This window comes from Sander lucioperca, chromosome 7 (genome assembly GCF_008315115.2).
Source record: "Sander lucioperca isolate FBNREF2018 chromosome 7, SLUC_FBN_1.2, whole genome shotgun sequence".
NCBI classification, from domain to species: Eukaryota; Metazoa; Chordata; class Actinopteri; order Perciformes; family Percidae; genus Sander; species Sander lucioperca.
The window spans coordinates 2,780,774-2,808,554 of record NC_050179.1 but is presented as its reverse complement, the minus strand read 5'-3'; the positions used below and the strand labels follow the sequence as shown (position 1 = coordinate 2,808,554).

At 41.6% G+C, this 27,781-nt stretch overlaps 1 protein-coding gene and 1 long non-coding RNA gene across 6 annotated transcripts; one reads left to right on the top strand and one right to left on the bottom strand.

The window, feature by feature from the left end:
• Positions 1-21,092, bottom strand: LOC116038433. The gene is made up of 3 exons (XR_004102106.1): positions 20,958-21,092; positions 4,554-4,557; positions 1-12 (listed from the first exon to the last, which is right to left on the bottom strand). It is a non-coding gene; the product is annotated as an uncharacterized LOC116038433 (long non-coding RNA).
• Positions 7,522-23,193, top strand: nap1l4a (nucleosome assembly protein 1-like 4a). Of its 5 annotated transcripts, XM_031282832.2 has the most exons (15): positions 8,110-8,196; positions 8,698-8,738; positions 9,786-9,858; positions 10,854-10,998; positions 11,585-11,671; positions 12,847-12,981; positions 13,061-13,132; positions 13,242-13,381; positions 13,650-13,795; positions 17,767-17,786; positions 17,909-18,028; positions 18,192-18,227; positions 18,412-18,462; positions 21,052-21,087; positions 21,475-23,193. In XM_031282832.2, the coding sequence occupies exons 1-14, from the start codon at positions 8,174-8,176 to the stop codon at positions 21,055-21,057; spliced, it is 1,095 nt and encodes a 364-aa protein (XP_031138692.1). In that variant the 5' UTR covers positions 8,110-8,173; the 3' UTR covers positions 21,058-21,087; positions 21,475-23,193. The 5 variants fall into 5 exon arrangements, with proteins under 5 accessions (XP_031138693.1, XP_031138695.1, XP_031138694.1 ...); XM_031282833.2 differs by lacking the exons at positions 8,110-8,196; positions 21,052-21,087 and adding an exon at positions 7,522-7,734; XM_031282835.2 differs by lacking the exons at positions 8,110-8,196; positions 21,052-21,087 and adding an exon at positions 7,726-7,748.
• The last annotated feature ends 4,588 nt before the right edge of the window (positions 23,194-27,781 follow it).

The window sequence follows — 27,781 nt, the reverse complement described above, 5'->3', positions numbered from 1 at the left end:
CTCCATAGCGCCCTCTAACGAGCTTCAGAATTCTGAAAAAATGAGAAGTTAATATACCAAATTTTGAGGGAACATAGGTCTCATCTTGGAGTCCATGGAGAATTTTTTTGAAATTTTTCCACTTGACAGTAAGTCGCCATCTTGGTTTTTGTGCGGAATTCTTCATTTTACGAACAGGTGTTTGAGGACTTTAGGATGCATGAAAACTCTCGAAGTTGTGCAGCCATGTGCAGAATAGAAAATTCTTTGATCTGAGTTCACATTTAGGCTTGAGAGTGGTATGGTTGCTCTATAGCGTCCCCCAATTGGCTTTAGCCCTTGGGCACATTTTTGACGGCCTCAATATATACGAAAACTCACAAAAAATGTTTTTTAAAGATTATTTTTTGGGGCTTTTCCCTTTATTATAGAGTGACAGTGGATAGACATGAAAGGGGGAGAGAGATGGGGGGATGACAGGCCGTTGGCAGGCTGAATTCGAACCACAATTCGAACCAGCGCCGAATTCGAACTCAGCCAACACGCACGCTCTTACTGGGTGAGCTAGAGGAAAACTCACAAAAATTGGCGCCCACGTAAACACTTGGGAGCTTTGCAAGACTGTACAGCGATTTAGTACATACCTGTAATACCATACCATACCTTAGGGGGCTCCATGTTCCTCATGGCCGGTTTAGCATCTGTGCCAAACTTGGCAATCGGCCATTAGATGGCGCTGTTTTAATTTTTTTTAAATAATCGGCAAAATATCGATATATGGGAAACCTTTTTTGTCTAACTGCTCCTGGGGAGTGAGTCCAATCAGCACGAAAACTTGCACATAGACTCGGAGGACCCTCATGACAAAAAGTTATCAAAAGATTTTTGATAGCTAACACAATACGCAAGTTACAGAGGACCAACTTCCTGTAGGGGGCTGTCAAAACAGGAAGTTGCGTATCTTACCAACATTTATTCCGATTGCTACCAAACATGACACAGTTGTTCCACATAGGGGCTTGAGCATCCATGCCAAATTTAGAGTGAATCGGCCATTAGATGGCGCTGTTAGAACTTTTTTTATTAATTAGCCACATTGCGATATATGGGAAACCTACTTTGTCTAACTCCTCCTGGGCCGTGAGTCCAATCTGCACGAAAACTTGGATATAGACTCGGTGGACCCTCGTGACTAAAAGTTATCAAAAGAATTTTGATAGCTAACGCAATGCGCAAGTTATGGAGGACCAACTTCCTGTAGGTGGCTGTTAAAACAGGAACGGTTGTATCTTGGCAAAAGTTATTCCGATTTACATGAAACTTTGAATGTGTGGTCTACATGTGATATTGAGCCGCCCCCTATACTCTAGCCACACCCATGTACACAGACCACGCCCTTTCATAACTTGTGAACCACTTAAGGTAAACTGAGTAGTATCATTGAATTCAGCAGAGAGTTCCCTTTTCATCAGTGACGATTTGCAGTGTCTGAGTGCCATGCAAATGCACGGCCGCAAAGAGTGGCATCTGCCAGTACCCCGACCTGCAAGAGGCGAGGGCCCGTTCATCACTTTTTTAGGATTAGGGTTGGCAGTAAAATCAAATAATCAATAATAAGATGTAATGGGCCTAATCCCAAATGTACACACTCACAGACACAAGGGCTTACTCCAGGACATTGCTAACAACCCGCAGGAGCCAATTTATAGCATGCTGTACAGTCAGGTGCATGACTATTTACGGCACACGCCCCTTCCCAGGAGTCTTCTTCTCCGCCCACCATGGCAGTTCCCAGTTCAATTACCCTCACCAACTCTCCCCTGTGGCCTGACATGTTACCACCTCGTCCACTACACAAACGCTCTGGCCTATCCTCATACCACTATTCATCGCCAAACTGCATCCCTTTACTGTGGGGAAACCGTATTTCTTCATCACCTCATCACAATACAGGTACACAGGTGTCCTCCTCTCCCTGAGGAGATTTTGAACTTGTGCAGCCGCTTTGAATCATCCTGGGAAGAATTAAGAAATGATATTCGTTCAGCAGTTTCCTGACCTCACTTTTCTCTGAGTTCCTTCTTCATTGTTGATGGTTTCGCCCGCCCCATATGCTTTAGCCACGCCCCCTTTCACAGCTAATGAACTGTATGACGTAGAGTTTTGTGTGAGGTATCATTGATCTCAGCAGGGAGTTCCCTTTTCATTGGTGATGATTTGCGATGTCTGAGTGCCGCGCAAATGCACGGTTGCAAGGAGCGGTGTCCGCCAGTAACCGCAACACGCGCAGAGGCGCGAGGGCCCGTCCAACGCTGCTTGCAGCTTTCATTATGATTGTTTTTGTTACACCAGTAAAAGTCATCCTCCAATAGAGACTGAGAGAAAGACGTTAAAACGATTACCAAGAAGAAGACAGGATTCAAGAACTTTGGAAGTAACCTTTAACATCGGACTTTGTGAAAAGACAGACTTGTAGCCTAGTACTGGAGACAGATTTTCTTCTCTCACCTACTTAACTCTCATCTGTCTCATTGGACCTTCTTCCAGCCTCCAACAATCTGCTATTCAAGACTAAGAGTGATGCATGATTAGAGCATGGATCTGTGCCTTTCATTTTTTAACTTCCATTTTGTAGTGCTTTTTTACTGTCATGATATCAACACAGCACTAGAGAGTCTTGGCTGCAATCAGCCAATCTGACAGAATGCACACAAGTGTGATAGGAGTTTATCTCACATCCTCTATATGTGCAGTGTAAACACTTGCACTATCACACAATGAAATGTGTGTACACACAGCTGGGAACAGCCCTTTGACTAGACAAGTGGTGATGCACCAGCATGCATAAGATTTGAACAGCCAGGTGTGTGCCTCTGCACACAAAAGACTGAGAGGGGGTGTAATCTGGGAGTCGTGGAGTTAGGGATGGGCTGAAGCTGTAAAGTACAGCTTTGTGCGAAAGCTGCAGGTGTTACTATTGTCTTATCACAGTCACTTCAACATCCGCACAGGATCGCAAAACTATCGATGGCTTTTAAATGACTGCATTTAAAGTCATTCTTGTTCTTTGATTTATTAGCGGCAACTCAAAGGTCCAGACTGAGGCTCCCCTCCTGCATTAAACCACTATTTTCGTTATAAAAAACCCCTTTACAATCACCCTACATTTCCAAAAATAGCAATAACTGTACATTTGTTTCTAGATCCCTGCCTCATCCCAAATGCTACACAATCACATTTGATTTCTTCTGTGAGTACAGACACTGCTGGTAAATGTCACACTGTGACAGGCACAAAGCCTGGTCACCACAATCGTACCCTGAGGGGCCCTAGTGCTGTCACTTCCTCTCAAGTGTGTAGACTACGCAGTGGTAGATAGCAAACAGAAAGAAGGCTGGATTTTAGTGGTTTTATGTCTGAAACTCAATGGGCTATTTTCCGCAAAAAGCACATTTTCCAAACTGAAAAAAAACTTCATGGTGGATCAGTGGAATACTGTATATGAACATATAATCACATTTGATTTAGTCGGATGACATGCTTAACCAATCTCAAACAAACACCATATTTCTAAATAGATATGAGGTGAAAAGGCTGTGGATTTTCTAATTTGAGCTGTAACTTCTAATGACGAGAGAAGAAAAGCAAATCTGTCCGTTTGTGGATGCTGATAGAAAATGATTTCAAGATATTAACACTTCCCACTTTGAATAAATCTACCTCAATGTCATCACTTCAACACTGATGTTATAAAGAAGGTGGACACACAGCACTTTGTTCAAATGCTAACATGCTGCTGGCAAAACGGTTAGATGGAAGCTTGGGGTGCATCGCTTAGGCCTAACTGAATGGAGGAATTATGGTATTCTTCGGTAGCCTGAGTAACTTTAACCGTTGTTCATGTGAAATCTCAAAGACAGCCTGATGCTTTGTTTATAGACTATTTGTGGGTCGCTGTTTGCTGTGTGACCTATCAATTCCTGTCGATAAAGTATAATAGGGTAAATCCTGTATAGTGCATACACTTGTAGCTGTTATGTATCTTTGTAAGTCATTGTAAGTCGCAAGCGCACGACAAAGTGGGCTCCCCCAAAGGCCACGGTATAGTTCGAACACTGGGCCTCCAACGTTTATACTTTTTCTATGAATCTTTGAGTTAACATGTACTAAACATGAGTTGAATTTGCACCGCAGTGCCGCCACGCCTTGATGCTCATGACAAGAATAGCATATATAGTTATCTTTATTGAAGTGAATTAGGTTTAAATCGCCATCATGCATGAATGAATGATATTTTTGCAATTTTACACAAAATAATCCACGTTGATCACATTAAACAAAACTGAAATTGCACGTCAAAATGACACACAGTTAATATTTCTAGAGACCTCCCCAAAACTTCACAAATCACGTTTTCAGGGGAGCCCATGTCTTAGTAAGGGGAGCCGACCTCCAGCCAGCTCCCCCGTAGTTCACACCCTGGCGTAAGGTGTATCATTTCTACAGGTGACAAGGGAGAATATTTTGCGTTAACCGTACTTTTCCGTAGAGATTTACTCATTCCAATCATCAACCAGCCTGTCCAGCCATCTCATACAGCCATGTCAATACACAAAGAGCTAGGTCAGCTCACCTAAATGTATGCATTGTATTTGTTTCCTGTTTAATAGTATATTTTCGTGTTAACAATTTGACATACTTTGAAAAAAAAACAAAAAAAAAACACCTTTAGGGTTTGTCAAATATTCCTTTAAGAGTGAAAACAAGCACTGGAGGAAATATAATACATGAAAAACATAAAAGTACACACACTCACCATGACATTTATACAATATTAGTCATTGAGTCATTGTCACTGTCAAAGTCACAGTCTCCTATAAAGCACAGGTATATGAAGCCCTCTTGTGGTCTAAATATGATCTGTCTGATTCTACACTCTTTGGACAAAAGTGTCTGCCAAATGAATAAATGTATGGGTAAATAATCTGGATATTCAGTTACAACATACAGCAATTCAGATTGCTTGTAGTTTGAATCCCATAAATAAATGCTGCATGTCTTATTTCAAGAGTCATCATAAATCTTACAAAGCCTCAAGATGCTGTAAGATGGAATCGTTTTATTTAAGAATTCTGAATTTATACAGAGTTTTTAGATGCAGCTTCAAAATAAATATGTGTATGGCCATGCAATTCATTATCTGAAATGTAGCAGTCAGTATTTAGAATTCATTGGATGAAAATTGCAGTGGTGTGCACAGGCTCCTGCCTGTGGTGTTTGGTGGGGTGTACTTGCAAGCAGAAGTAGCCCCCAACAGTAGGGCCCCAACGTACACACAATAAGACTTGGTCTTAAAGGGCACATTAGCCAACTGGAGGGCCACTTGGGGAGACCACATTGGCACTTGAGACATTATGGCAGATACTATGTTAAAGGAGAATTCCGGCCAATTTTTACGTTAATCTTGATCGCTATAAATATGCGAGTACAGTTGATAGAAAAGAAAACGAGCCGAATCGGTGTGGTGAACACGGAGTAGCAGCAGCTATGTCTACGAGCTTCCGCTTAGCTAAAACGGCAGTTGTTGGGGCAGGTTTTAGAGTGCCTTTGTGCCTCTTAACAGACACAAAATGCAATTAAAATGTCTGTGCAACATGAACAGGGCCCTTACGTGACAACAAGATACGTCTTCAACTCAGACATTGTTTAAATTCACCTACCCTGTCTCTATCCTGCCGGTAGCTAGCTCGCCCTGCTAGCTACTAGCTTCCATCCGTGATAAGTGTGTTCAGCCAGGCTTATTCTGTGATAATCATCACGCAACAGTTCCGTGTGGATTTGTAGCTCATCCATTTTGTGTGTGATCGATCTGGTGTTGGGGAGTAGGCTTGGCATTGTCAATCTGTGTGGAAGTTCCCTTAGCCGCGCTAGCAGGCCCAACCGGGATCCTTGCTTCTGATTTCTTCACGCCTTCGTCGCCTCCCGCTCCCGAAAACAATCCAGTAAGCGCCCGGTGGTCTGGCTATGTCCTCCAGAAGACAGGTCATGCCTTCGCGACGAAAACTTGTAGTGGTTATGACCATATCAGTGACTATTTAACTACATGGAAACGGGCCAAATGATGTCTGGGGCTTGCACACTGATAGCGTTAGAGAAGGCTATAGCTGTAGTCTTGCGCTGAAGTCCCGGTGTAGCAGGAAAAGATAAACAGTGTGCAGATCGCTCCGAGAAGCAATCCTTGCAAGCCACAGACATAATTTGGCCCGTTTCCATGTAGTTACATAGTCACTGATATGGTCATAACCACTACAGTGCTCAATTACCTATTTTTGAGGGGGAATAAACCAAGTTTTCGTCGCGAAGGCATGACCTGTCCTCTGGAGGACATAGCCAGACCACCGGGCGCTCACTGGATTGTTTTCGGGAGCGGGAAGTGACAAAGGCGGGGAGAAATCAGAAGCAAGGATCCCGGTAGGGCCTGCTAGCGCGGCTAAGGGAACTACCACCAGATTGACAATGCCAAGCCTCCTACTCCCCAACACCAGATCGACACACACAAAATGGATGAGCTACAAATCCATACGGAACTGTTGCGTGATGATTATCACAGAATAAGCCTGGCTGAACACACTTATCACGGATGGAAGCAAGTAGCTAACAGCTAGCAGGGCGAGCTAGCTGCCGGCAGGATAGAGACAGGGTAGGTGAATTTAAACAATGTCTGAGTTGAAGACGTATCTTGTTGTCACGTAAGGGCCCTGTTCATGTTGCACAGACATTTTAATTGCATTTTGTGTCTGTTAAGAGGCACAAAGGCTCTCTAAAACCTGCCCGACAACTGCCATTTTAGCTCAGTGGAAGCTCGTAGAGGTAGCTGCAGCAACTCCAGTTTGCTAGGACCGATTCAGGTCGGGTTTTTTTCAATCGAATGTACTCGCATATTTATTGCGATCAAGATTAACGTAAAAATTGGCGCAAGTACGCATTTCAAATGTCCCCCCTGTTTTAAGGGAGGGATGTGATTTGTCTTTCCTGGTTGGCTATGTTCATCTTCTCCTAGGAAGTCAGAGGGTTGTCACTGTCAGTTATACGTGGGCCTACTACACCTACTTGTCTCAGGAGGAGCGTACATCTTACCCTCTTCCCCTGGCTTGCCCAACTAACACCATTTGCTCTTTGTCTTTGCTCTGATCTGCTTACAGACACACCTTGGACTTTTGTAGTAATCAAAACACTTACATACGTGTGTGGTCTGTGTGTAATGTTTCTACAATGTCAGAAAAGTACTCAGGCAGAACAGAAATCATGATTACCCTTATAACCATGTTACTGTTCAAAATACAGAGAAGATGAAGACATAAGCACCGATGTGAGAGAGCACAGATAATTGAGTAAAAATACTGACTGTGATTTTCGCAACGCATCACTTGAATGCAGCACCATGCCCTCCTTCACCAGCTGTCCAATGAGAATCCAGGATGCTGGAGCGCGTGTCGCTCGCCCGTGGGGGTTGAAGCGAAGACGCGTGAGGGAAGCCAGTTTTTTTCCCAGGATAGCGAAGGCAGGTACCGCCTTACTCTGCCTCTGATTGGCGTACCCTGACATTCTTACCCTAAACCTAACCAATCCTACGCATCTTGCCTAAACCTAACCAACCCAACCAGAGCAGGCAACGAGGGCGGGTCATTCCTTCACCACCCTAGGAAAAAAATTGGCGAGAGGAAGGCGACCAGCTATAATTCCGCTCAGCTAGAGGTAAGACCATAGATATAAGACTGCTAAAACAGCTAGTATGCACAGTCGTTTCATTAATACAAACATTTGCTATCATGTTAGGGTATTGACTAGTAACGTTACGAATTATCTCACTAATGAGAAAGGCCGCTGGTGAACTGTCTTGAAGACACTTTGCTCTGACTCTGGTGCTTTCATTAGCTAACGATCAGCTTGTCAATGCGGGCGGCTAGCAGTAATAAGTTAGCTGTAACGTTAACGGGCAGTTTTTCTAAATAATGGATTGTCTTAGCATTGTTGTGTTAGCAACTTATTAGCATACAACATTATCATTAGCTAGTTTGTGCGAATGGGGGATACATGGTTAATTAAATGTGTTAACCTTCGCACTTGCTGTTAGCTAAAGCATTGTTCATAGCACGTTGACTCGTAGCTAGCTCGGTTAGCTAGCTGCTGTCAGATGTTTGGCACCGCCCATACCATGTTAGTATTCATATGTGCTTGTTTGTACGCCGATGTAAGAGTGTATATTCATTTGATATGGTTTTATCAGTGATCCTCTGTAACTGTCAGAGGCAGCGATAGTAATTTTACTTATTGTAAATGGAGAGATGCTAACTTTGGTTGTCATAGCCTAGCCCAGCTGCCATTAGCATGTCAATGCGTCATCGGCCTGCGCTTGCGCAACACCAGTGTTGCTGTTTTTGAGTCAAGTGAGCTCAGCTGGTCAGTCGCTCTGACTTCCTAGCTGACGCTTGTTTCAGTTAGGACCCCTCGTAAAATCAACGGAGATGATGGTTGTGTGGCAATGTAATAATGATAACAATGATTAAATGACAGGCGCAAACGCGCTCGCTGGTGAAATACAATTGTCACAGTTTTTCCCCATTCACTCTGTTGCTGACTCTGTCAGTAGTAACTCAATCAGTCTGCGACTCATGATGACGAGTATAATGTCTAATATAATTTATCTGTTTTTATTAGAGGGGGAAGGAGCTGTCACTCGGTAATGGACGCCAATAAAGGTAATGACAAACATATTTGAAGTTATTTGCTATCTACCTATTTACAATGTTTGTTTACATGTGTATATGTACACTTTTTTATATACAAACTTATATCTGTACATAGTAGCCAAATGTTTGTTTACTTTGTTCAGCTTTGTTGTCCTTGTTTTTATCCTTATTTACACTACCAGTCAAAAGTTTGGGGTCACTTAGAAATTTCCATTCCTCTCCATTGCAGACAGAATACCAGCTGAGATCAGTTGCATTGTATTTTTAATCAGAGCAGCAGTTTTCAGATTACATTATGTGTTTACATAATTGCAAAAGGGTTCTCGACTGTTGTAGAAAGAAGTGGCTGATCTTTAATGCAATATCTACATTGCCCATTATCAGCAACCATTCATCCAATGTTCCAAAGGCACATTCTGTTTACTAATCTGATATCATTTTAAAAGGCTAACTGAGAAAACATTGGCAAACCCTTTTGCAATTATGTAAGCACATAATGTAATCTGAAAACTGCTGCCCTGGTTAAAAAAAACAATGCAACTGATCTCAGCTGGTATTCTGTCTATAATGGAGTGGAATGGAAATTTCTAAGTGACCCCAAACTTTTGACCAGTATGTATCCTAGATTCTTGTGTATGTACTTTGAGAGCAGCTGGAGTCAAATTCCTTGCATGTTTTCACACTTACTTGGCTAGTAAAGCTGATTCTGAAGTTAACGTACCATACTAAATTAGTCAGTGTGAGAGAAGTTGGTTCATACTCAGGGTTAAACATTAGTTGAGGTATTATGAAACTAAATGTGGAAGTTGAAATTATCATTATAACCTAAAAAAAAGTTTAATAAACAACTGACAGTCTAAACAAAAATACAACTTAGAAAGTTTCACACATTACTTGTTTGAGTGCTGATGTATTGAATTGTGTAATACGTGTATTGTGAGCCACAATTAAAACAACACTATGCATGTTAAGAATGGCACAACCCTTGTTCTTGTAATTTGAAGCAATTTGTGTAATAATAATAACCGGCAACAATGTTCTTTGTTGGATTGGCAGGTAAAGGGGAACAAGGGATGCAGAATCCAGGTGGGCAGATGGACAGACCTGTCAGCTTCCACTTCTTGGAAAGGTCAGTGCAGCTGGTTTATACTACGTTTGTATTATATGAGATAGAATGTTAAAATGGAAAGATTCTCATTGTTACAACATGCTATTGTTCACATTACTTGCCAGACAACTTGAGATGGCAATAGTGCGAAGTGGTAACTGCTTATGCTTCTCATCCAGTACAGCAGTGTACCTGTTTTTAAAAACATAACTATCTAAACATTATTAGCATGAAGCATTTATCTTTGTATGTTCCTTGGACACTTTTTACTTTTTATAATCTATCTATCTATCTATCTATCTATCTATCTATCTATCTATCTATCTATCTGTTGTTTAAAAAAATGCCAGTTTTGGTCACAATTGCCAGTTGCACAATGATGTAATTTGCACTTACCAGCCAAAAGATGGCATTTAACTTACTTCCTCATGACTTAAACATGGTGTTGTATTACCCGAGGTGGTATTGTGGAGAGGTGTACTTGTGATCTGATTGTTAATTTAAACATTCAGGATTGTGACCTTGATATCATCAGGTACTTTTGTGTGAACTTACTTGAAATACTTTTTCAATTAAATACTCCGACATTGAATGTTTTCAAAATCACATATAAAATGATCCACTTGAGGTTTAATACATTAAACTATTGTTATTTCATGCATACCATTGGCAACAACTTTTCACACTTGTAAAACAAACCCATTTGTTAGATTATTGACTATTGTTACTTTGTCTGATGAAAAGAGAAAGTTGATAAATGAAACTATAGAATTATTGTTGGTAAAGGAAACGGTGTCACACTACCACACCCACAAACAAAATCATCTTTCAATCTCATAAAACCATCTCGAGATCCTTTGATGGTTCCCAACCCACCAGGTCGATGACTAACCAGTTTAAAGGATTAAAGATTGTGGAAGAATAGGTTCAGTGTAACAGTTTCACTTCGAAAACATGAATCATAGTTGTAAATGATTCCAATCCAGATCAATTCCCATGTTTTTCTCCTCTCATAGCATGCTTCCTAAAGTAGTGAAGAGGCGAGTGCATGCCTTGAAAAGGCTACAGGTGCAGTGTGCCAACATAGAGGCTAAATTCTACGAGGAGGTCCATGAGCTAGAGAGGAAGTATGCCGCTCTCTATCAGCCACTGTTTGACAAGGTACGCTAATGTTTTTTGTTTTTTTTTATAAGAGAACATTTGCTTTACTTCACTTCACTTGACTGTTAGAATTTTCTTTGGTCATTTTATGTTAATGCGAACAGAGCAAAGGCTAGGAAAAAAGATAACAAATAAGGTCTCTTATTTATTAGGAGACCAAATATGTATAAATTATTTGTGTTGTTCCCTGCACTAATGGGTGGTGAAGTGTGTCTCTCTGGTCTGATCTGAGGTCAGTGAGGATGCATCCTTGGTGCTAAATTAAAAACTGCCTCAACGAGTAGTCCGCTGTTCTTTTGTCAGTCAAGGCTATTTCCAGAGCTAGTGACAAGAACTCAGCCATTCCTAGTCACACTGAAGACTGACAGGTGTGTGTGTGTGTGTGTGTGTGTGTGTGTGTGTGTGTGTTTGTATGTGTGTGTGTGTGTGTGTGAGAGAGAGAGAAATGGTGTTGCTTTCACCGTGCTAGCTGAAAATAATTCTGCCTTGTCAAACGAATGCTTGTTCATATACAGATATTTCACGCTAATATTCTCAAATTCCTGTCTATAATGATTAACTTTGTCGTAACTTATGTGTGTCACAGAGACGAGATATTGTCACAGGAACAGCGGAACCCACAGACGAAGAGTGCGAGTGGCACAGTGACAGAGAGGAAGAGGAGGAGCTAGCTGTAAGTACAGGGCCATGTTCAGCCCAGACAAAACATAGCAACACGTTTTTTTAAAACTGAAACGGGGGGTTCTTTGAACACCCTGTTGTGTGCACAGGCATTCTGCCTTTTTATTACCACGAGTTTACATACACGTCTCTGCTGATTGGGTATCACCTGTGACACAGCCAATAAACGAGAGACGCACCCACCGAACGAGAGAAAACATAACTCAAAGCCGTTGAACACTAGCCTAGAAATTTAGACGCACCCTAGTGGCAGCAAATGTAATTTGCAGCCAGGGTCAGTCTAGCAACTCTCCGTTGGCTTGCGAGCTGGAAAAACCAAACTCTGGTCAGGCCAATCACATCGTGTATAGAGTCGGTGGGCGGGCTTAACATAATGACGGCAGAGTTGCGACGGTTCCGCGTGCTGCTGCTGCTGGCGAACAGCGGTCTTTCGAATCGGCTTTGGCCGCGACTCTGGAAGACTTGGAGGAACAAAGAACGGCACTGAAGTCATTCTTAAAAAAGGAAGGTGTGTTCGGAGTTTTGCCGACCGGATACGGCAAAAGTTTAATCTATCAACTAGCGTTGCTCTGCCTGGTTGTAGCGCTATCCTATTGCGTGCAGAGGGAATATGAAAGACAACCGTTTATCCCGCCCCTCGGATTGAGCCCTGCCAATGGTGAGTTCCCAGACCCAACATCTTGATGTGGGTCTGGCTTGTCAGGCTAGTTGAACACCGGTTCACACCTTTCCGAGGAAACGTCGTTCAACCAGGAAACCGTAGCAAAACGGTGCACAACGGTGAGATTGAACGTGCCGCTGATTTCATTTTGTTTGTCTTAAGAGCCTGATTACTTTTCCAAATCCTACTTCCTATGGTTTTCCATAAAGGAAAAGAGAGCTTTCTTACAACCACACAGGCTGCTTGAATCTCATAAACGATACCAAGAGTCTGCTGAAATTGTCCAACAGGATTGTGGTAAATGTGGTTTTAATGAGAATCACTCGGACTGACAAACTCTGATGACCGTTTTGTTGCTGCGTTTATTTGATTTCTTTGTACACACAATATCTGTGTATTGTAAAACATCTTAATCTCAGTGCGACTTCTCTAAAGCTCAACAAACTTAATTGTTTAGATTTTCGTGAACAGTGAATTCTGATGCGTGCGCTGCCCACTTCTTGTAGGAGGAGGTAAAGGAAAAAGCTGCCATTGAGGATGCAAAGAAAGAGGAAGCCACGCCACAGGAAGACCCAAAAGGCATTCCCGAGTTCTGGCTCACCATATTCAAGAGTGTGGACATGCTCAGTGACATGCTACAGGTACATTTAAATGATTGATCTCTCACTCATGCTGTATGCATGCCCTATGTCTGTGATCTCACTGTTTATCTACCACCAGGAACATGATGAGCCCATTCTAAAGCACCTGAGAGATATTCAAGTCAAGTTCTCTGAGCCAGGACAGCCAATGGTCAGTATCCACATGTTATAATAATGAATTGGTATCTTTCCATATTAAAAACTAAATAAGAGTTAAAATGCTGTGTGAAATTATCTATATATCTTGGTGTTTCTCCCAGAGTTTCACATTAGAGTTCCACTTTGAGCCCAATGGTTACTTCAACAATGCAGTCCTCACTAAAGTCTACAAGATGAAGTCAGAGCCTGATGCCTCAGAGCCTTTCTCATTCGAGGGGCCAGAGATCATTGACTGTGAAGGGTGAGAGAGAGAGAGCGAGAGCATACACGCATGCTTCTTAAACTGTGTCTTTGACACATATGATGTTGAGGTTTAAAAAAAAAAAAAAACATAGGGATTGTGTGGTTTGTTAAACATTTCTGTTCACTCTTTCTATATTAATCTCTCCTGACTTTACATCCCACATATCAGCCTCCTCTTGGCACTTCCAACTTTAACTTTTTTTGCGTGCTTGCTTTCTGCCGCCTCTCACTTTTTTTTTTTTTTTTTGCACATCTCCTCTCTGTAGCTGTCAGATTGACTGGCACAAGGGGAAAGATGTGACTGTGAAAACTATTAAGAAGAAGCAGAAGCATAAAGGCCGTGGCACTGTCCGCACTGTTACCAAACAGGTCCCCAACGACTCTTTCTTCAACTTCTTTAACCCTGTCAAAGGTGAGAGCACACAGAAATAGATGCACACAAAATGTAGTGGATTTAAATGTGATATTCAAAGCAATTACTCCTACTTCTTTTCAACAACTATCTCACATAGCAGTAACTATTTAAATGTAAAGCTTTGCTCCATTAGCTGTGTACACGCCTTGTACACAAACTCCTTGAGAAAACCCTGAAGCACTGAAAGCTCACACATACACCTGTTTAAGGCTGCGTTTACATACAGTCAGTCTTGCCATTCATTTTAAATTGGTGGTAGTGTGTTTGGGCTGCGGCGGTGGGGGCCACATGGTGGAGCCGAAAAAAAACCCTGCAGTGGTCTGTGGCGGAAAGTTGAGACGGATTCAACTTGGAGAAATGCAACCCGACGTCACGCTGCGCTGGCCACTAATGTAACCGCCGATCAGACTTGTCGGTTTGAGGCACTGTGAGAGTCCCGTACAGTAAACGGGAAACCTCACCGTCTCTATCGCTGCCACAAGAAAGTTCTAAAACGCTATCTATGAGGGTGGAAAACGAAACGCAAGCACTTGACAGGAGTTTGTATAAAAGCTGACCGTTTCCTGCATCAAGCTGAAGCACAAAGCACAGTGCTTTCTTTCTCCATAAGGTGAAGATGCCTTCAGGTGTGGTCGGAAATGTCGTTCTGACAGAAAACAACAATTGTGAAATATAAAGTCTACTTGTGCTGCATTGGGGGGGTTAAAGAACACAACAACACGTCACACAAATGGGTCATTTAAGTGACACTCCCACCGCCACACAACCCTGCAACAAATGACTGGATCGCTTTCTTTGGTCTGAATGCACCCTAACAGTCAACATGTCTGCGTTTAACATGTTAGCATGCATGTCATGTCGTGGTTTTACCATTGGTCATTGCATTAAGCTGCATTCAACAGCAGGTGGCGGCAGACTCCTAAACTGTGTCAGATTGTGCAGTTGCTCTGCTGTGTGTAGGTGAAACAGTCAGCATGTCTGTTGCTCACTGATGTTGGACTGTGTGTCACTGGACCGTCAAATTTTTACATCAACTTTGGTTTTCCCATTATTGTAGGGCGTCCAGAGTTTAGTAGCTTTTGCGGCACTAAACAGTCAGTTAATGAGTGACATAAATGACAAAGTGGCGAAGTTATAAGAGCACTGACACAACAAAAACAACTAACTACTACCTAAAACAACTTCACAAACGACTGATGTGCGTTTATAAAATCTGTAAGCGTTACGTTTATATATATATATATATAGCACACGCTCAAGAGTAAACATCTCAGAGAACTTAAAGAGAATAAATAAATGAAAGAAGACAACAAATCACAGACCCAGTACTGTAGAAGCATTTAACAACAAAAAGGGCTTTCAGCTTGTTACATTTTAGAATAATTCTGCCTGATGTTAGTTTATTTAAATGATTAAATCATACCTTTTAAGACATTAGGTAACCTTACTGGTGTGATTGCCCTCATCAAAGGTGAGGCAGGTCAGTCTAAAAGTCTTTTGTGCAGTTGCATAAACAGTAAGTGAATAATACAGTGACAGATCATGTAAGTAAATAGGAGTCATTCTCTCTCAAAGGATCAGTAAGCTAGGCAGAATACACCTTTATTTAACTACTGTGTCGTCTTTCCTGTGTAGTCAACTTACCTGTGAGACATGCCTGGACTTATTCTGACTTTGACAGGATGACTGATCACTCATTGGCTGAGCAAATGTTTGTCTTACTGCTTCAGTCATAGCCCCGGTATATGAATGGTGGATATAAATAGCCCTTATTTAAGTGTGTTCAGGTGTGCACTGTGCAGTTCTGGGTTGGGATGCCCATTAGTGAAGAAGCTCACTGATCATATGAACACGCACAAAACAGTGCATGTGACTTGACTGCTGTGTAGTTAATGGATGTGTGAACAGTTTTGTTGTTGTTGATTGGATAAGAGAGTATATGGCACAGCACATACTGAGCCTTTTAAATGTATGCTGATGATCGTACAGTAGTGGACCCCGATGTTGGAGTACATGTTGAAATTCTGATGCTCATGCTGTAGAGCGTGTACAGAACCTTGTTAGTGTAACAAAGCCGTTTCCTTCCTGCAATATTGTTGAAAGAAGAGGAAGGATGGGATGATGTCACCTTTAGTCAGTTTCTTGCTCAGAGGTTGGAGCACAGCTGTTTGCTTAACAGCCTGTCATTTTCTGTAGATGATGTGACCTTGCCTTGTGATGTCATTGATAATAAGCATGGTTGTTTTCTTGCTCAGTCGGAGGTCGGACTGGTAAATGGTCTACACACAATGAACTCTCAGCAGCACAGCCTATTTGCATATATGAACCATAGATATAAATGGAACAGTAGGAGGAAAAATTATGTGTTAGCACACATGCCATAATACAATTTATTTTACGGCACTTTTACTTGAAAACATATCTAATTAAAGCTGCAAGCAGCGATGAACAGGCCCTCGCCCCTCCCAGCATGTCGGGGGAACTGGCGGGATGCCGGTTGCCTGTAACACTTCCTCTGTCCACTATGTGGCACTAGAGAGAACACACTTTGTCATGTTGCTGTATATCATATCATATCATATCATGTAGACCACACCATAAAAATGTCATGTAAATCGGATGAAGTTTGTCACATAAGGCTGACTTCCTGTTGCCAGCAGGTGGCGGAAAGACCATAACTCACTATGGGCGTGTAGATGTCTCCAGGTCTGGAGTCTTATCTAGCATGTGAAGTCTCAGGCAGATTGGACAATGTAAAGTGAAACGCACAAAATTGCCTGCAAATACAGACGTTCTACCAAATACAAAAGCTTTGCAATTTGGCATCATAAAAGTCTTGACATGCTGCTGACCCAATTTGAAAAGGATCTGTTGAATCCTCTAGGAGGGGTTTCAAAAAGTCCCATACCTGTTAAGGGCCTAATATACCATAGATAAAGGGTGTCAAAAATGCAGTCAATGCCTAAAACTAATTGGGGGGGGGGTCGCTATGGAGCCACCATGCCACGCCCAAGCCTAAATGCGATATCAAATTGAATATTTAGTATTTGAAATATCAAGATTATAAAATTTTGAGAGTTTTCGTGCATCCTATAGTCCTCAAACGTGTTCGTAAAATTAAAATGAACCCACAAAATCCAAGATGGCTGACTTCCTGTCAGGTGGAAAAATTAAATATAAATTATATATGTTCCTCAAGATGGGACAAATGTTCCCACCAAATTTCGTGAACATAAAAGGAACTTTATCCAAACCATGGGGTGCATTAGGAGGTGCCATGGAGCCCGGTGGCAACGCCCGAACCCAATCACTACAGAACTTTGCATGTGTGCCAATTTTGGTCTGATCTGACAGTTTTTGAGTATACTAAGCCCCTCAAAAATGCGCTTAAGCAGCAGAAAAATAATAATTCTTACAAAAACAATAGGTTCCTTGGCACTTTTGTGCTCAGGCCCTAACTATTTCATAAATATTATTGTACTTAAATACAGGCAAATATACTTTACGTTGCCTTTTAGTTGAATGTTTTACCTTTTAACAATATGCGCTCACATCGATGCTGCCATGTTTTTGTGACGTCAGGCAACTCCTTCTTTTTGAAGTCGGGGTAGATGGATTTGCCCTGAGTTTACAAGTAGGAATTCCAACTTTGAGTGGCTTTCCATTGTATTTTTTCTAGTAGGAAGTCGAACATTTTCGAGTTCTGAGTTGTCTGGAACGTACCGTTAAATGGGCTTTCAGATCTTGGTTGAATCACAGCTAATCCCAAAGCTGCCCCATATTGTAAAACAAATGTAACATCTGCCTGTGGCTGTTGGCTTAACTGGTCATTTTAAAATGAATGTGCTGTTTAAAATCCATCCAATTTTCCACTTTTCATCATACCATATAATTGCCTTCTGTAGTCATTGTAAAGCAAGGTGTTGAGGTGCTTATTAGTTAAATTATATATTTTCTCTCCCTTACAGCTTCACCAGATGGAGAAATGGTGAGTAAAATGTAGCTTATTCTTCATAAAATCACCACCCATTTTTACTGCATCTTCTATTACCATCAATCAGATCAATCAGAGCTGTTTTGAAATGGGCTCCATGTGTTCATGTTTTATAGGACGAAGACTCTGAGTTCACCCTAGCCACAGACTTTGAGATTGGTCATTTCTTCCGTGAGAGAATAGTTCCCAGAGCAGTGCTGTATTTCACTGGAGAGGCCCTGGAAGATGACGAGAGTGTGAGTGTTTTTCCTCTAACACAATGTTACACTTGGACACTGAAAAAAGCCACAAGATAGGATGTTTGCAGACTGACATTTTTTTTTTTTTTTGAGGACATATAAGCTAAACTTGTCGTCACTGTTTTACCACGTCTAACTATTTTTATATTTCTTTATGCAGTTTGAAGAGGAGGAGCTGGAAGAGGGAGATGAAGAGGTTAGTAATGCCACTCAAATGCTGAATTTGATCTGATATATCAGACAGCTGGCATCACTGTTCACACAAACTGTACCACCATACACATCACTGCTACACCATATAATAATAAAAGTAGTCATGGTATATATTTTGTTGAACCAGGGGTTCCTTAAAATCTTATAATCATGTCTTCATGTCAAAGGAACAAGATGACGAGGGTGACGATGACGATGATGAGGGAGACGACCCCAAGGTCAGAATGAATTCTTGACATTTTTTCTGATTAGATTTTTTTTATTGTGCACCTGCTCATCATGTGTTTTGTATTATTTGTATTGGTTTTATTGTGTTAATGATAGCCTGCTGGAACAGCACAGTGCCGTGCAGCAATTTTGCGTTGTGGTCAGAGAAGGCTTCCTAAAAAACTACTTGGACGATGTCCTTAACATCACATTCATAAAAACTAGTGCTGTCAGTTAAACGCGTTATTAACGACTAGCAACAACTAGTAACGTTAGAAAAACTACAACACCACACCGGGTCTAGCTAGACCGGAAACAAAACAACAGGCACGCCGCACACACTTGTTTGGGCTTGCGAACCGGCCAAAGAATAGTAGGCTAGCGTTACGTTTTGAGTGGATGGCGAGCGCGAGACGCCGAAATGGATGCCAATAAGATTCTGAATGGAAAGTTTACGTTTAAAAAGTTGCCAAATGGTTCCATTGACAAGACCAAAGTGATCTGTGTGTTTTGTCGTTGTGAACTGAGCTATCATCGCAGCACGTCCAGTCTGAAATACCACTTGATGGCCAAGCACACAGCTGATGCCAATTCTCCGCCCCCTCGTCAAAGCCGTTACATTGTGTGAGAGATTTGCTCCAAGTGAGAATGTTAGTGTGAAATTGAACACTACAGTATGCCAATATTGTTTTCAATAAAAAAATTATTTGCACAAAGCAAGCCAATCCACTTTTCCATGTTGATAAGAGCATTAAAATGAGAAAAAATAATGGGACATTTTTTATTTTAATCGTGTGACAGCACTAATAAAAACTACTCTTTTATGTGTCACAATTTTAAGCAATTAAGTCCATTGTGTATTTGAAAGCTACTTAAAGTGTATCAAGATAACACTGTTGGCGTTCATCTAATGTACTACTTTTTGTCCAGTCGTATGTGCTGATTAACTGCAAAATGATAATGCTTCTACATGGGGGCAAAATTATATGGGAGGTTCTGCATCTCTGGCTCATTTGCCCTCTCCATATTGTTGATACTATTAATGGTTGGTTTAGCTAGCTTAGACAAAGTCAAGACATCATCTTTATATCACTCTTACAGATGTAAAAGACTTAAAATGATTTGGTTCAGAGAGCGTACTGAAATTCTGTACAGAACAGCTCAGTATGTCGTTCCACCGCCAATAATCATCTCAATGGAGTTATGGATTTGCTGTCACCTTTAGGATATCTTCAAGTGATCTTCAAGATCTTTTTGTTCATAGTCGCCAATGTCCTGTAAACTGAAGCTACAGAGTATATTTTAGTTTACTTGCAGTTTTAAGTCTATATTTCACTGGAGACCCATGATGATGAGAATGTGAGTATTCTTCAAAAGTTATAAGCCGCTTTCCGGTTCCTAGAACATAACGTTCCTATAACCCTTTTTCTCTTGTGTTCCAACTGGACCAATTTGGGGATTATTAAATTCCTCTTACCGCAGTTCCTGTCACTCTTTCAGCTCCTACTTCAGGGCAGGGTCTTTTTTCTTTTCCGCATACGAACCCTTAGTGACCTAGCAACGTCTGAAACACAAACAGTACATATTCTTCACTGTCTGTCGCAGTTCGCCTACGTATGCTAACTCGTAAGACAAACATCACGCATTCGACCAGCTAGTTGTTAATGCTAGTTAAACTTGGCAGTCATTTCGTTTGCCTGTTGCGCTCTGCTCTTCTATCTTCTTCCATTATATTAATTAGGATCATGTTACGCTGGAGCCTTCGTCTTCTGTGTTTCTCATCATTTCTCTGTTCTCTGTTACTCCAGCCTAGTCTTTAAACGCCGCCGTTCGAACTCCATTATGAGGATCCCGGCAAGGCACAACAGGAACATTCCGATGGCCTCCGCCTAGTCCTCCTAAAGTCTAGTGACGACGCTATAAAGACCGTTGCCGTGCTTGCGTCACTCCCTTACCCCTCCTACCAGTTCCTATGGCCACTTGGCCAGTGTGAATGCAAATGGTAAAACCGGTTTTGGGGGAGAGTAGTTAGTAGAACTGTTTAGAAGTGGACTGTTCCTATAACTACGTTCCTGTAACTACTTGATCGGAAAGAGGCTAGAGTATCTCCAGTTTCCACAACCAGCTCAGACAGGCAATACTTCCTGCATATGGCAGACTTTTTAAGGTGTTTTCTTTTCCTGCAGTCACTCTCCCAGACCATTGGCTACAAATTATTACACAATGATAGTCGGTGAAAGAGACATTTATTTTATTGTTTAGTTGGACAAAGATGACTATGCTCCATTATGAGCTATTCCAGTCTGATAGTGAGTAAGTGCATAATGTGGCCTGTAAGCAGTTCTTTTTTTTAAATCAGGAGTGACCAACAATGCTGTGTTGTCTGTGAATGAGTTTCTATAGTAGCTTGTTGTTTTGAATTTTTTCTCTCGTGGTACCTGCTGTCAGCTCATCAGTTTGTTTATTTTTCATCAGGAATTCAGTGTTCTCATTCACCAAATTCAACAATGTTTCACTGTGCTCACTGTCAGTTCTCAATGTGACGATTAAACTTGTGCATATTGTTTTCTCTCCCTTCCCTGGATTCCCTTCCATTACAGGCATAATAAATCATTCTCACCCCATGCAATTTCTAGGTAAGCGAGAAATAAGGATGGCGTTCCACGTACTTGATACACTGTCTAGTCCATTGGCTCTCGTCTCTAATTCTGGCTGCCTCCCTCCCTTTCACTACATCTTTGATTCTTCCAGTAGTCCGAGGTGTTTAGGACCCTCAACTCACATCTTGGGTAGATACGGCTTCTGTTTTTCCCGTCCTGTCTTTGCTCTTTCCATCTATTTGTTTTTCCTCCTGTAGTCCCATCCCAGGTTTCTAACATTGCTGTACCAAACCAGGTGCTTTCATTCTCTAGCGTTTGCTTTCTTGTTAGCCTCTTCTAGTTGCTAGTTAATGCCTAGTGGTCTCATTAGTTCTCTGTCCTCTTGTTTTCTAATCTGGTTTCTCTCTTGTCTGCTCCCCACAGAAAGAACAGCCCCAGCCTGCCGAATGCAAACAGCAGTAACCGTGGTGACCAGGGGAGGTGGAGACCTGCTGTCCGTCAAATCAGTTCTTAGCCAAACAGCAAGTCCTGCTACTCTTGCAGGCTCCGCTCTTTTATGAACTTTCATCTGAACGCAATAGAACGCAAACCAAACTGCGATTTTACTATGTGCATGACTTCGTTTTCTTTTGTCTGGCGCCCATCTCATCCCTCTTTATTTGGCTTCATTCGAACTTAAAGCAGGAAGTGACTTGACTCTAATTAAACTACCATGGCATCAGGGACAGTCTTGTTCTTTGTTGAGGTGGAGTAGGTTACTACTGCTAGGAACCTCAGCACATCATCAGGAAAATAGATAGGAAAGGAATGGATCCCAACTTTAGTTTTCATTAAAAAATAAATCAGTTACTCAGGGTTTTTTAATGTCAAGAAGAGAAGTGCTAGGTTACCAGGAAACTGTTGAACAAGTCTGACTTAATCTTTCACTGGGGTTGCTAAATGGTTTTTCTTTTGTTATGGTGTTTTTTAAGAGGCATACGATGTATCATTTTGAATTTCATTTACTTTTTTTAAATGTTCATTGTCATGTCATTGGACTATTTATTCTGGTGTCATGCAGCTGTCTGTGAGTGGTGCATTTTGGGAACCCTGCTGCAGTTATAGGCTCATTCTCATTTGTTCAAATCGTATTTGGACTTAGCAGGTCATCAACAATGTGAATACTGCCAAGTCATGTTTTTTTTATTGTCGAAATTAAGAATTGTGTTCTGCATTAATGCTGCTCACTTCTGCCCAGATCTATTGGGCTTAACAAGCAATTAAACTGAGCATGTAACACTTAGTTAACATCATGTGACAGACATGTGGTTATACCTCAAAACTGTCATATATAGCTCTTCCCTGTTTGCCCCAATCACCCCTGAAAAGCTCTTTTTGAATAATACGACCAATTTCAGAAAACACGACCATTGAAAAGTACAAATTTCTCTCCACTTGGGTTGATCTACGTTTGTCGGATGTACCTAGCCCAAGCATTACGTCCAGTCTGGTGAATATTTCTCTTAAAGATACCACATACAAGCAGACACAGTGGCAGACCCACAACCTTTACTGGTTGTCATCACTTCTGGTATGCATCCAGTTCTCATCAAATGCCATTTACAGTCAGTGATGAGACAGGGTGCAGGATGTTTGGATGAAATGTAAAATTCTGTTGCCGAGAAGCCAAAATGAAAGACAAAACACACCGTCCTCTTTTATTCAATTGTTTGCCAATTGTCATTAACACAGTGTAATCTAATTCAGCGTTTAAAGTTGTTTAAGAATATATAAATATTTCTGTTATTGTCTGATGATTCAGTAGAATGTCTGTGGAAACAAATAGAGGTTGCCAATGTATTTTATATACTGCCATTGGATTTTGCTGTTTGGTTGGACACCTTTGCCTGGTGACTGGTCAGCGAGAGCAATTGCAGCGAAAAGAATACCCAGCCCTTCTCTCTTTTTAAAAAGAACGATTGTAGATCTTGTTGGACAGATCTCTCAGAGCCACGGTTGACATCTTCAAATCTACCACATTGGACCGTGTGCTAGAAATGGCCTTAACTGGTTCTTATTCACAATTTGTTACTTGCGCAATATTTCTTTTCAATTTGTACAGAGTTAGTTAAAATATTCTATTAAAGTTGTGCGACATGGAAATTTGTTTCTGTGTCTTTTGTCCTGTGTGTGTGGTGTGTGCCATTTGTGGATTGACCAGCAGTGTAGAGCAGTTGTTTCCTAACTTCTTGAGTTGTGACCCCTTGCAACCCCTCGTCTCAGGTTACGCATGTCTAAATTAATGATCTTTAGACCTTTTAACAGCAGACATTTTGAGTTGTCATAGTATGAAAAGCACAGGTGTTACCAATAACATTAATGATGGCTCTGTTCTATTAAAGTGTCCCACCGAGCCAGCATGCACAATACCAGGATCCTGAAACTGAAGCAGCTAAATGGAATTCTGCCATTCATTTTATTAAAACCTGTGCTTTTCCTACTGTAACATGTCAAAATGTCGTCAGTGAAAATGCCTATTGAGCAAGGCACGTAGTCGCCAGTAACAGACTGGTCTTAATGGCCAGCTCACATCACCTTTTACTGTAGCGAGATGGTGTGTTCCGATACGTTTCTCTGGGTGGGTGTACACGCTGTTGATGGCACAATGTGACTGGACACTGAGTAGCCACACACATTGACTTCACTATTAGGCACCAGGTGATGATTTGCAAATGATTAGCAGGAGCTTGGATGCAAAGCATGCAGTCACAGCCTCAACATGATGACCTAAGAATGCAGCCACTGACCCTTTTCTTCCTCACAAACACCATGGCGACTTTGTGACATCATGGTGGTATCCAGGCGGGAGGAATTTGACTACGATCTGCCCAACATCAGGCAAGGCAACCAGAATGTCTGGAATTCTGTCTTGCAGATAGAGAAAGCATGTACACTCCTCTGAGAGACCCTTGTAATGCATTGTGGGAGATAATGTCTGAGTGCTCTGAAGTTTCTGGAGGAGGCTGGCGACACTGTGTCCTAGCAACCCAAGTTTTGAGCCAAGTGCTGAAAGACAGGCGCTTTCTTATCCCGTCACCTCGTCCAGCAACACTTTCAACTGTGTGAGTTTATGATTCGATCTTCATGGGAACAGAGGTGACAACGGACGTTAATGACAAGAGCTAGGCCACTGTCAACACTAAGTCCTTAATGCTGTTTGATAATAATAAAATGCACAATGGATTTTGATGTTTTGGAGGGAATGAGTAGGCAGCAGTGACTTCTGATCCTTCAGTCCCCCCACAGCAGACCACAAACTGAAATATCTCTCCAGTCTGTAATTTTGGGGATCTTGCTCTGCAGACTTGTGAACAAGATGCTATTCATGCTGAGACTGCTGTGTGTGGGTTTGAGGATTGCTTCACTGTAACAAGGAGTCCAATTGTGTCTGAAAACTAATTTCTGTAACACCGCCAGGGAAATGGAACTGCACAGTGGACACACTGCTTACACTTTGCACTGAAAATTGATATCTAAGGTGTCTGTGTCAACCAAATTTGCTACGATACCTTTAGTATGCCAGCATAATAGAGACTAGTAAAGTAGGTAAGCATTAATAAACAATGCACTTATGAAATGATAAATGTATATCAGACAAACAATTCAAGGGGTATCAGAGAATGTCAATTCTGAACCAAATATGGAGGCTACTAAACCCAGGTGTAGTACAACTCTCATCCTGCAGTATTGCAGGGCATCTTGAGATCAGAGAGAGAGGGATCAGCAGGCTGTGCATATTTGTCAAATCAACTCATTTGGTCCTGTTGAGACTGAAACAGGAGAATGAAAAGAAAATGGGGAATAAAGAACCTACAGTGAGGCTTTATTTTCTGTGCTCTTTGTGACATCCTCTGCACACCACTCCTCAGATGTCTGATGTTTTGTCACGTGTGTATGTGCATGGATGGATGGACAGAGAGGATGTATCAACAACACAGATAGAAGAAATCAGTTTGGTGTGCTCAAAGGGAGATGATCTCTAAACTTTGCACATGACCAGAGCAGCAGAACAAAGGAAAGTATTCAGACTGCTGGGATTATTCCTCAATGACGCCTTCTGCCATCGTCTCATCCTCATCCAGCAGAAGTGTAAGGGTGCAGTCTACTTCCAAACTTTCTCCCAACTGCAGCTGCACCCACTGTCCACTCTTGGCCCCAAGGTGCTTTTGGCAGAGCCTATACGTGTACGAGAGCACACACCAGTGTGTGTTAACAAGGTTGTCTTTGTGGGTCTTTTGTATCGTCCCCCGCCTGGTCGGAAGTGGTGTGAGCCAGATTGACTTCCAGAGAAAGAAGGGAATAGAGAGGTGCTTTATGCTGCTGATGCCGGGGTGGTGTTTAGAACTGAATGAGTTGAACTAAAGAGCCCATCACATCTTAGATCTGATAATGTTGCTGATGGCGCTGACACAAGAACTCACAGCGTTGCACACATTTTGATCATTCTTTCAGGTTATCAGCTGGTGCATGAAGTACAAAAACTGAAGTAACTGTCTCCTTTCTTTCTTATTTTTCAGCCACACTCTATGGCTCTATGGACAGCAATGTCGGCCTGTTGGTCCACCACTTTGGTCCAGATTGAAGTATCTTAACAACTAATGAATACATTGCCAACATATTTTGTACAGAGGATGAATACCAATGACTTTGGTGATCCCCTGACTTTTCCCTTTAGCGCCACCATGAGGTTGACATTTGTGATTTTCAGTGAAATGTCTCGACTACAATTTAGTTGATGTCTATGAAATTTGGTACAGACATTCATGATTCCTTAAGGGTGAATTATAATCACTTTGGTGATCCCTTAACTTTTCATCTAGTTCCATCATCAGGTCAAACATTTAATTTGTTGAATACTTTGGCTTATGACCAAATACTGTAGCCTACCTGTGAAAATGAATAACATTCCTATTAGCCTCAGCTGTATTTTGTGTTTAGTGATAATTAGTAAATGCCCCTTGTACAGCCCCATGTACAGAGGCTCTGTCCTTGCTGTAGCGGCTGCAGGTTAAATTCCGACCTGCTGCATGTCATTCCCCCTCTCTCCCCTTTTATGTCTAAGCTGTCTTATCAAATAAATGCCAAAAAAAAAATAAAAACCTTCACATTAGCATTAAACTCAAAGCACTGACAGAGCTGCTAGCATGGCTGTAGACTCTTGTTTTTCTCTTGTGTCTTGTTTAATGGAAATCATTCCAAATTTCGAAACGTGACCTGCCTGCTCAGAACTTTTTGCGGTATTGGTGAGAAGATAATGACTCCTAAGACAATGATTCCTATAAACCAAAAACAAGTGAAGGACAAATTGAGGGGAATTGTGCTGTGAAGTACTAAATCAAAGGTTAGCAAATGAATGAAAAAATGCTGTTCAGCTGTCACCTTAACCTCTCCTGACAGCACCTGCCATGCATAAACAAGACCTGCCACACACAGAGGCCTCATGGGAACCAGGAAGCACAGCGTCCTTGGGGACAGCGATGCACAATCTCCTCCAGGAGTAAGACCAAACAAGGATGTGACTAACACTTCAGCGTGGGTTTCACAATATATTTTCCATCGTCTCCAGCCCAAACTCTTTCAGAATCCTCCAATCATCTTCTTCCGCACTGTTTAAATGTTGTATGTGGGCGTCGGGTGATGGAAGGATGTTGACAGCTGTTGGCCAAAGCACAATTCATGTATTTTTTTTATTTTTTGAATTTTTTGACTTGCTCATTTGGGGCTGGAGCATGTACAGTCCTGACTGGCATGTCTTTGGACAACTGTATGGCAATACGGGGAGAGTGTGTAAACTCTTTGTAAAAGAGAAAAGGTAGTGGAATCAAACCTGACCTCTACTGTACGTCACTGTTTCACTAAAACTACATTTGAGGAAACATTAGAAGGAGCTGTGGGAGAAACAAAATGTCATTTTGAAGTAAGCCAAATGCACCAGAGTTGTCAGAAAGTTCTCCACAATATGTTACATTAAAGTGACTTGTCAGCCAGGCGCACTTTGTTCTTTTCTTTTATGTTTATCCTTGTTTGTTAAACACAAATGACTTTAAACAATGGTCAATATAACCCTGCTAATCTTATTTGCATTACTGCATTATCACCAGTTACCTTTCTGCCTGGTATGTGTGGGAATGCAAGCTTCACACCCATTTACAGCATAGCGACAGGGCAGCACACCTCTGGATTTATGAATGGAACAGTGAATGAACAGGGAACTAGGTGCGGCATTTTTAACCTGAATCACGCTCCTCGACTTCTGAGCACAGATAAAGTCAGTAAGACCAAAACTTAGCATGCTGCGCCATGCTCAGCTTTGTTTCAAGATAAACACTTGGTCCTGACAGAAATAGACTTCTTTTGTAATTCTAGAGAATTGTATTCTTGGCTCCCCCCCCCAGAATATTGCATCACAGATTTCCAATTAAGACTTAAAATTACTATGTTGCTAATTCCTAACCTTGAACTAGGAATTACCTACACACACAACGAATTATGAAGACTTGATTTTGATTGATGACCACCAGTCAAATCCAGACTTGTTGAATCACTATCCCTCTTGTCTTTATGTGGATTATCTGACAATGAGGCATTGCCTAAGTATTCTACATTACATTACAACATGGTAGATAAACCGCTGTTACAGCAAACCTTTTAGTTGTGGAAATGCACAGCCCAGGCCTGAAAGAAGGTAAAC

Coding starts and splice junctions, on each gene's coding strand:
- nap1l4a (XM_031282831.2), top strand. CDS start 8,174: ATGTTTGGCACCGCCCATACCAT. Junction 8,197..8,697: donor TTTGGCACCGCCCATACCAT/GTTAGTATTCAT, acceptor TGTTTTTATTAG/AGGGGGAAGGAGCTGTCACT. Junction 18,463..21,474: donor ATGAGGGAGACGACCCCAAG/GTCAGAATGAAT, acceptor TGCTCCCCACAG/AAAGAACAGCCCCAGCCTGC.